General features: G+C 43.9%; 1 protein-coding gene across 4 annotated transcripts in view; it reads right to left on the bottom strand.

Annotated features, from left to right (window-relative positions):
• The window catches only part of FSTL4 (follistatin like 4), a 471,928-nt gene that overhangs the window by 4,016 nt on the left and 457,313 nt on the right, over positions 1-10,599 (bottom strand). For all 4 annotated transcript variants that reach the window (XM_030573170.1, XM_030573171.1, XM_030573172.1 and 1 more), the window contains 3 exons: positions 9,126-9,275; positions 8,397-8,504; positions 4,000-4,109 (listed from right to left, as the gene is read on the bottom strand). In XM_030573170.1, coding sequence (XP_030429030.1) covers positions 4,000-4,109; positions 8,397-8,504; positions 9,126-9,275 — 368 coding nt within the window. The remainder of the gene's footprint in view (positions 1-3,999; positions 4,110-8,396; positions 8,505-9,125; positions 9,276-10,599) is intronic.

Below are 10,599 nucleotides of genomic sequence, written 5' to 3'. Positions count from 1 at the left end.
GAGGATATCCTCACACATGCTGCTGATAGCTTCACGCCTTGCACTGAGGCTATATCAGGTTGCATGAGCAAACTGCCCCTCAGTTCCTTTTTCACCACTGAGCCTCAGAAGGAAACTCCAAAGCATGGGGAAGGAAGGTGGGTAATGAAGCAGTATTCCTATAACAAGGAGGGAACTTCGTACTCAAGTCCAGCACAGAGGAAAAAAGTGCATTGCCAGCTGTTGCATTGGAGCTAAAGGTACTGACAAAGGCATAAGTACTGAAGACCTTGTAGCAGCTCTCACATACTGGACATTTTTAAGTAGAGCCATAGATGTATGTAGATTGTGACCTCATCAAGCAAATGGCGAGAACCCTTCAATACTGGTATGAAAAGCTCCTAAGGCATCCAAATGAACCTTGAGAAAAATAAGTAATAGTTCTGTTTCCTTTAGCTGCAGCACATATTCCAGAACAACTGGACATAAGGCAAATTTGGGGGTAGCAAATTTGGGGGTAGAATTCACCACAGTGACTAAATGGTCTCCATTTTTGAAGGTAAGTATCTCTGGATCGTTCCTGTTTTTTAAATAGTATCTGTTGTAACTCTGCAGAACAGACTGACTCTAGCCCCACACATAATTGAGGAACCATGCCTTGAGGTGGAGAATGCTGGGAATGCAACAGACCATTGGCATCCTGGGAGAGGAGCTGAAGAGGGATTGGAAGATTTATCACTGGACAAAGAGCCAGGGGAAACCATGTCTACCTTGGCCATGTTGGGGCTATTAGGATAGCTCTTTTGTTCACTACTTTGAGAATCAGAGGCATCGGGGGAACCACATAAAACAGCTTCTTCATCCAAGTGAGGAGGAAGTTCCCTCCCCCTCCAAGGAATTGAGATCTGACTCCCCGCAATGAACAGAATAGTTTTCATTTTTTGTTTGTAGCAGTGATGAAGAGATCAACTTCTGAAAATCTCCAAGTCTGAACTACACCAGCAATAACTAGGGAATCCAACTCCCCTTTGTAGTCTTGGGGAAAAACATCTGCTAAGAGTGTTGACTGTGATATTTTGTCTGCCTGGGAAATAGGTTGCTGAAATTCATATGGGATGTTTTGTGCTCCAATTCCATAACCTTAATGCTTTGGTGCAGGGGGAAGGAGAACTCACTTCTCCCTGCCAACCGATATACAACATGCAAGCAGCATTGACTGTCATGACTTTGGCAGACCTGTCTGAGGAGAGGCAGAAAATGAAGGCAGTCCAGGTAGCAATTAACCTGCTGAGGAACTGACACCTGTTTGGCAAGAAAGCTGATCTGAGCCACCCCTAGAAACAGCGAAGGCATAATTTTGCACGTTCAGTCACAAAAATGCAAGCTGCTGTGTGACCTAGAACTTTGCAGCATTGCCAACCCTCCCAGTTTGGCAAGAGTCTCCTGGAATCAATCTCGATCTCCCAGAGGCTACTGAAGCCAATCCGGGAGATTTTAGGCCACTAAAAGTCTGGTGGCATGGTAGGGCTAAGGCAGGCTCCCTACTTGCCTTGGCTCCGCGCTGCTCCCAGAAGCGGCCAGCATGTCCCTGCGGCCACTAGGCAAAGGTGTGGCCAGGGGATCGTGGTGCACTGCTCCCACTCTGCTGCTTCCATCAGCCAGGAATGGGGAACTGTGGCCAATGGGAGCTGCGGGGGTGGTGCAAGGAGGCAGAAGCAGTGCTCCGAGCTGCCTGGCTGCCCCTGAGCCTAGGAGCCATGGCCGGACACGCCGCCACTTCCGAGAGCCACCTGAGGCAAGCACCATTAGGCCAGAGCCTGCACTCCTCACCCCCTCCTGCACCACAGCTCTCTGCCCTGAGCTCCCTCCTGCACCCAAACTCCCTCCCAGAGCCTGCACTCTGCACCCCAACCTCCTGCCCCAGCCCTGAGCATCCTCCTGCACCCAAACTCCCTCCCTGAGCCTGCACTCCCTTCTGCACCCCAACTCCCTGTCCCAGGTTCAGCCTGGAGCCCCCTGCCACACAAGCTCCCTCCCAGAGCCCACACCCCCTCCCACACTCCAACCCTCTTCCCCAGCCCTGAGCCTCCTCCCACACCCAAACACTCAGCCTGGAGCACCCCCCGACCCCCCCACCCCAGCCTGGTGAAAGTGAGTGTGGGTGAGGGAGAGCGAGTGATGGAGGGAGTGGGCAGGAGTGAGCAGGAGGGCAGGGCCTTGGAGAAGGGACATGGCCTTGGGGAAGGGGTGGGGTAGGGCAAGGGTGTTTGGGTTTGTGCGATTAGACACTTGGCAACCCTACCTAGAAGTTGAAGACTTTTTCTGACTGAAGTCTGGGGGCTCGCTTGAATAATTCTAACACAGTATGATAGTGTCATGATGTCCATGGGAAGAAAGGCCTTGGATGCCAAGGATGTGAAGAGGTCTAAAGTTCACGACTGATGGGGAGGTCTCCCGCCCTGTCTCCAAAGTGAGGCAAAGGGAGCACTCCATCATTAATAGTCACAGCTTGATTTCCTGGTCCTTCCATGGCTTGGATTTGAGGGCTAAACAAGATGTTACACTTAAGTGGGACATGTGACTCTCACGGGCAACAAACACACGTAAAGTGTCCGTTGCTGACCGGGATAGCCTCTTTACACACAAGGCAACATTTAAACCCCAGTGAAACGGGCATGCCCTATGCAGGGAGGCTTTCCCCAGAGGAAATAACACAGTCCTTCAATAACAAGTAACTAACTACTACTACTTTCTAACAAACTAAGTAAAAAGAACTCAGCAAGCCGCCGAGGCAAGAACGATGCGGACACACTAAGCGTTGTCTCAGGCCAACGCAGAAACTGAGGGCATTCATTTGCACAGCCTGATATAGCCTCAGTGTGGGACATGCAGGTATAAGCAGCACGTGCATGGGCCAAATGGACACTGCTAGTGAAAATCTCTGATCAAAGGTGCGTGGGGCACATGCACATCTGACATGGAGCACCCATAGGGACACTATTTGAAGAACCTCTAGATATTTATCTGAATTAACTGCCAGTTGAACGTGTCAAATTACTGTTTGTTTCAGCGAGCAGAACTATTTACATTGGGTCAAAGGCTGCACATAGTCACACCAGTGTCACTAATAGTGTGGCAGTCATCAGTAGAGCCCCAATCCAGCAACTAACTTTAAGTTAAGCATGTGCTTAAGTGCTTTGTTGCACTGGGGTCTAAAAAACCGAAGATGGCACACAACTAACTTAACTGAGCTATATTGGCTACATAAAATGATTAGTAGTTGTGCTATAACATGGTAGGAATATAATCAGTTACTATGTACTTACCATTGATTTCAACAGTTAACATGTAGTTGTCACATTTGGAAATAATGCATATTATTTTGAGTTAAGCTTGTTAGCTAAATTGTAATTCCCTTTGAAATTATGGTAATCACAATACACGGTACTCGTTTTTTTTTAAATGCATGCACCATTCGTGCAGTCGTTGCTACTGCACACACATCACATATATCAGCATGCAAATGGTCAGTTATGTATTCAACAGCCAAACTTCAGATGAGAATAAATTTTTTCACCACTCAGCTCAATAAATCTTAGGAGATGTGTACCGAGTCCTTCGGGGCTTGTACTGGGATGGCTAGCCCATGCTGAAGCCTGTGCTGTCATGTGTTTGCTAGCTACTGTTACAAATAGTACAAGCACACCTTAATTTGCAGTGTAGTCATACCCTCAGCGGTACACTTTGAATCTTAGATGTCTTATAGTATGGCTTTGTGGTTAAAGCATGAGACTGAACCTCAGGTTTCTATTCCTGGCTCTACACAGACTTGCTGAATAATTTGGGGCAATTTGCTTATCCTGTTCTTACATCAGTTTCCACATCAGGAAAATGGGGAAAATAATACTTAACCACAGCACACATTCATTAATGATTGTATAGTACTTTAAGCTGATTAGACAGAAGGTTCCCTAGAAGCACAAAGCATGACGACGACGAGTCACTCGGGCCATTCCTTACCTAATGTGATTAATAATAAGATTTGTAGGTGGTATGAAAAAATCATCCACATCTTCAAATGGCATGCGGATGATATGCTGATTTTCCCCTGCACTTGCCTCTGATATTACCTACAATAAATAAACAGGGAAAACAAGAAGGAAGAGAGAAGTAAATACAGGTTACATAACTGCGTTACACCAAAAAGATATTTGCCTTGCATCTAGGAGATTCAAATTGATTAATACTTTCAAAATAGCGTTTGGAGTAGTTGCCTTGAAAAATAGTGTTAATAAAATGGCATTTGAAGATTGACATTTGTAAGTTAAGTGCACAGCTCTCTCTGCTTTCATAAGATGATGTTCATATCAGTAGATAAAGCAATCGTGCACAAGTTGAAATAGTGTGACAACACTATCCTACAATAATGTATTCCAAACTGTTTAAAGTAAACATTTATTTCATATGTAGTAAACTCACTTAAATGCACAATGTTAATTCATTGGCTTGAATGATCTAATGCTAATTCACAGAAATTAATTATCACTTTGAAGGAACATAAACATTCACCCATCTAGGGCACCATATAAAATACATGGAAGAGCAGAGAAAGACACTCTCTCGAAATGCTGTCCTTCAGAACAAAACAAAGCTTCTGCTGCCATGGAAACTCTGATTTATCATCTCCCTTATAACCCCAGAAAAATGAGGAGGTAGAAATTTTCAACAATTAAAATATTAAATACAGAAATTGCTTACTGGGATTGTTTTGGTTCAAGATGATTTAGGTCAATTCATTAGAAGTTTTTGCTAATGTGACATGCTAACAGGAGTTCTTTTGAATTTATGGTTAAATAATTAATTACAAGATGTGTTACAATCTTGAAAGGTTTAGTTCAAACATTCTGGTCATGCCATTTCAATTTCTTCCAGTTAAATTGATTAAAAAAAAAGGCCAATTTTTGCAGTGTGTTTTCATGAAGCCAGAAACAGTATTGTACATTTGCTTTCCAATAAACTAGTAACAACTAAACAATAGCAGCCCCTTCATAGGCTGCTTAGCTTTATTTGATAAACCCTTGATTTCTGAAGAGGGAGAAAATTAAGGTCAAGCTGTACAGCTGAATTTCTTTCTTTCTTTTTTAATTACAGGCTGTGGGAAACCATTAATGGTTTTTTTGAGGTAGAGGGATGGGGTGGAATCTCATCAAATTTGACACTGCAAACTTTTTTTGGGGTCCGGACGGAGGGATAGATCAGAAAAACAAAAGGTAGACTGCTGCTGATGTTAATCTAATGCCATCCATGTGTATCTGCACTTCTGAGAACTATAGTCCTATAACAAGTTTCCAGCTGTGCAGTTGGTGTTGTCGTGTTAATAATCACAAGTCTGTGCCATCTTTCCTTTAATTACAGAAACCTTTCTCAGCTGGACAGAAGCTATTAAGTTGGAAAGGGTAAAGGGATCCCATTTTGTCTTCCTGTATCTTGTACAGGACCCTATGCTAGTCATCAGAGAAGTTAGCTGAGATTGCTTCAGAAACTTCTTTTTAGTTGCTACTGTTCTGTTGCTAGAGGTTACAACAGTGCAGGATCCCTCAGTTATTTAGCAGGGCCCAAATGGTTTTTAAAATATGTATGGCAATACGGCACCTGCTGTATAATACCCTGGCAACTGCTGTAAAGAAGGTGATCATTTATGGGCAAACGTCTGGCCTGAATAGTTTAACTGGGCACTTAGAAGCTGTGCAGGGCAGCAAGGAGAAGATCCTTCCTCTCTCAAGCTCCAACATACATAAGGGCTGGAGCAGACTCAAGATATTTGGGTGCCTAACTGCCTCTTTAGGCATCTAATGCCAACATTTGGTGCCACTGACATTTTCAGAACCACTGTCCAGCTGCTATCTAACCCTGTAGGCATCGAAGTATCTGCTGGTGGGCCCATGTCACTGCTTAGAGCCCGCACTCAAACTGAACCTCCAGAGCAATTCTCAGATTGGGCACTCCCTTCTCTCTCCTAAAGCTCTCAGTTGCATTAGTGTGTTCTGAGCATGCTTATGGGCTTGGGCCCCACACAAAATCAGGTCCAAGCAGGTTGGGAATTTTTCGGCTCACGCTTGTGTGTGTCCCTAGAATACCCAATATGAGAAAAAGCTGACCCTGCTTTTAGGTGCCTAACTTCAGGAGAGGGTTTGTGGCTAAGAATATTGGCACATCCCTCTGGCCTGTCACTCAGGTACCTAAGGCCCAGATGGGAGTTAGCTAAATACTTTTGATTGGGGTCTAAGCCCCACCCCTTTCCTCTGCATTTCAGACTTGGTTAGGTTAGGCCACTCCCTGCTCAGCTGGATCCCAAGAATCTCCTTCTTGGGCACCTAACTCTCCCTGTGCAATGCATGGGTAGTCCAGGCAGGTAGCTCAGGGCTCAGAATTCCACTAGGTGCCTACAAGTTAGGCATTGCAACACCTAAGTACCTGTCTGTAGTTAGCCCTAGATTCACTGGCGGTGGGGGTGGGGATGGGAAGAGGGGATTAGATCACTGAGTTGGATCTCCCCTATATCACAGGCCTTAAATTTCATCCAGTTACTCCTGTACCGAACCCAACAACTTGTAAAGCATATCTGTCTTCCAGAAAGGCATCAGTGATCCTTAAGGACTGCACAAGGACCAAAGGTGAAGTGAGAACACACAGTCCACCCTCCTGCAGTACAGAGGCAGCCACCTGGAGTGGTGGTGGGGGGATGGGAAGAGAACCTTGGATCCAAGTGGATCTGCCCCACCAATACACTGGCTAGTGTTAAAACAACTGGATGTATTTTGCTGCGGGTCAAGGCCATTGGCAGAGGCTCAGTTCCTTCCCAGGACAGCAGTGCTGTATATTGCTCCTAATGCAGGGCTAGGAGCCAATGCTGTCTAGTATTTAAGTATCTGGATGTTGTTGGCAATGACGTATAAAGGGGAAAGCTTGAGTTTCATAGATCCAGAAGGTTCTAGACCATGGGTATCAGAAAATAACAATTACACGGGAGTACGTGTGGATGGGTCAAACTTGGGTCTTGTATTAGCTTGGTAAAATGATGTGTAGGGCTCTGGTTAAACATAGATCAACGTGGAGTAACTAAATGGAGGTTCATGGGCTTATTCCACATTTGCACTAGGGTGTCTAAAGAAGAATTTGTCCTAGAGGCTTTGCGTGTGCTTCTTTATTCTTGAGAGCTGCTTTGGAAACCAGCCTGACCTTTTTATTCAGAAAGAGGGATTTGAAATTGAGTTTGCAGAATACTTTCAATTATCACTTCTTTTTTTTACTTCTCAATACAAAAGTCTCAGAAGCAGTGAACAACCTCTTTCTCTGCTGAAGGTTTATATTTTATTGAGAGGAGAAGAATACTAGTGTATTGTGCGCCATAGTTGGTCCATGAAAGAGACTCAAGATTTGGGAAAGAAGTGAAATAAAATCAGCAGAATTCAAAGAAAATAAGCAACATCTTAATGGACCAGCAGAAAACTTGGCCCCACACTATATAAAGCTGAATAGCTAATTGTTTTTAATATCCTATCTAGCCTTCCCTGATGTTAAAAAGAAGAAACAGGCTTGTTCAGATGCCGGCACATGATTGGCCAAAGAGTTCTGAAGGAACTATAAAACTACAGTACAGTGTATTTTTATATATATAGTGCCTTTTCCACACAATACCACAAAATGCTTTGCATTCTTATCTCATCCTCCTTTACAGCGGAGAGGCAGAGGCATGCATCCTGTGCTGGGCTAATTCTGCACCTCTTCTAGGGCTGGTTTGGCACAGATCAGAGCTGGCTTAGGGCTGTCCAGCCCAGATAAAATGATCCCTATGGCCTGTTATACTAAAAGGAAATACCCAGAGTGTAAGAATGTCGGTGGCACTGCTGCCCAGCTCAAACTTGCTCCCTGCTCCAAGGGATCCTGCTATATGGGTCATGAGCTGGCTGAGTTGGTTCTGTGCCTGCTGTCGAGACCACCTAGACCAGAGGGATATCCTTTACAGCTGCCTTACAACCACTTTGTGCCAGTGCTGTTTTAAAGGAGGCGATGATCAGGCAGCAAAAATCACTATGAGCTTTGCTTGTTTGTATTTTTCTTAGTTACCCCAGCTCTTTCTGCATGCATTTGTGGCATTTGGCTCTGACATCAGTCTTAAAAACAAAATGGACAATGGTAACAACACACTCCCACTACTGGTTTACAACATATTCTCTGCTTTGTGCCTGACAGTAGCTCAAAACCAGATTCAACTGTAAGAGAGATGGGGGAGAAATAATGCACAATGACTATGCAACTAAAGACCAGCTTAAATTCGAGACAGAAAGTGTTATCAGTAGCCAATGGTGCTACTAAGAGAAAGAGAGGGTAAAATATTAACTTTACACAACACTTACCTGCAGTGTTGGATGGGACTTCTGCATGTTCCCCCAGCTAAGGACCCAGACTTGGTCATGCGATTTATCATAATGTAATTTGGCTGGTAGGGGGTCAACATCCATAGACTTCAAAGAAACAAATATTTGTATTGATATTTAGTGAAGTGAACGTGGCTTGTGAACATTATTTATGTTAACATTTGTTTACAAAGATTACTGTGAACGTTACCCTGAAATCCATTATCCACCTCCACCACCCCACTTTAGAAAGATGGAGGCACAAAGTTGTGTAATTAGCTGAAAAAAATAACACTGTGACTCAGTGACTGAGCCAGAAATAGAAATTATGTATCCCGATTCCAGTCCCCTGATCTGGCTAAGCAGACAACACCCCATCTCACACCACAACTTTTATCTACAGGGGCCAATTTCTGTTACTCCTGGGCAATCTGGTTATAACTGAGGTCACAAACTGACCCAGTAAGTGTAGGTGAGAAATACTTTCTAGGTAGCTGCAAACATGACTGCAGATGTCGTTCTAGGACTATGAGAATCATGCCATCAAGCAGTTTTTTTGAGAATGAGGTTATAGCATGGCAAATGACACAGTATACCCCAACGAGAGTGAAAATAGTACATCTGTCTGACACATGAGCTAGATCACAGGTTCACTGGGTAGGGACCTAATTCTTTAGCATATCAAAGCCTCTTTGCCATCACTGAATAAATAGCTATCCTGGTAAGTACCTGCATGACTTTCTGTGTCTGGATATCCATGATCATTAATCTGTTTTGCTTGGGCTGTGTTACATAAATATACTTGTCTCTGACATTGACAGCTGAAGCCCAGAGGCAGGACTGAACAGGTCCACCTTCAACTTTAGGACAGATCTCTTCCTGAAAGAGAGAAGAATAGGTTTAATTTGTGCAAGTTAGGGGCTATGCTCTAAGCAGCCTGCACTTTAGCCTGGAATTGTAGAACAAAAAAATCCATGGGGACTATTGTATGCCTAAATTATTTCCCCCTTCCAACTTTTTACCTGGAAAACATGAAATAATTATTGTATTAGATAGCACACTGTAGTCTGGATCTATCCCAGTGAGATTAAGCAACTGGAGCTTGCTGCAAGCTCCCATTTATATTCAAATAACCATGATACTGCACAGAACAGAATCTTTTCAAGTATTCCTTGGTACAAGAGGACTTAAGTGCTGTCAACATTTATTAGCAATATAAATCTCATTTTGGGTTTAAAACACAGTGACTTATGTTTTAGTGAATTATTGCACTGCTTTGTTCCTATAGCCTTCATTCTCAGTTTTAGGAAATCTTGCTCTCAGGTCCTTGTGCATTTAGAGTAGCAGCAGCAGAGTCCAATAGTCTCCTTAACTCCAACCTGGAAACATCTTGCATTTTATAAAAGTATCATATAGTGTGGGCTCAATCTTGCTGACCTTATTCATATCTGGGTCTTTTGTTGAAGCCTGTGGGACTACACATCATTAGAGCCAGCATGATCTGTTCTTTGCTATATTGTCTGTAATGCTGCTTCTCCATGTAGTGGCCCAACATTTTTCAGGTATTGGTACAGTCTTCAGTAATGCCATAGATGTTGCCTGCAATCTGGTTGCAGACCGGAGATTCCCCAGACTCTTAATAAACCTACATGATACCGGATGAGCAAATATGGAGAATCTTTCTACTAGAAGATGAAAGGCTGATATTGCAGCCAGAAGGACCTTGGGTTGATAACCCAAATTTCTTTAGATCCAACAGATAATCCAGGATGACTGAAAGGGGCACCAAATCAGGCAGAAGGCAGCAACACCATCACCAATGGAAGAATCTATTTCATTTCTGCAGGTAAGTAGTGCAGGTTGACCTCTTTCTACTGTTCAGTACTACCTGCTGTACTTCCGTAGAGCAGGAAGAGTCTAGCAACATGAGCCATGCCCTGAGGCGGAGAACCACTAGGTTGGGAAGAAGCACATAACCTGCATCCTGTGACAGGAGATATGGCTGTGAGCTTGAATGACAGTTGGATACACAGGTGAAGCAGGTAAAGGTACCAAGCTTGTCTTAGCCAGGTCAGTGCTATTAGAATAACTCTGGCTCTGTCCTGCCTGATATTGTTTATCACCCTTAATATCAGTAACATTGGTGTAAACACATAGACCAGATAGTTCTTCCAAGATAGAAGAAAGGCCTCTCCCAAGGAGT

This window comes from Gopherus evgoodei, chromosome 8 (genome assembly GCF_007399415.2).
Source record: "Gopherus evgoodei ecotype Sinaloan lineage chromosome 8, rGopEvg1_v1.p, whole genome shotgun sequence".
In the NCBI taxonomy this organism is placed as follows: domain Eukaryota; kingdom Metazoa; phylum Chordata; order Testudines; family Testudinidae; genus Gopherus; species Gopherus evgoodei.
Note: the sequence above shows the minus strand (reverse complement) of the source record. Positions and strands in the feature narration are given on the sequence as shown.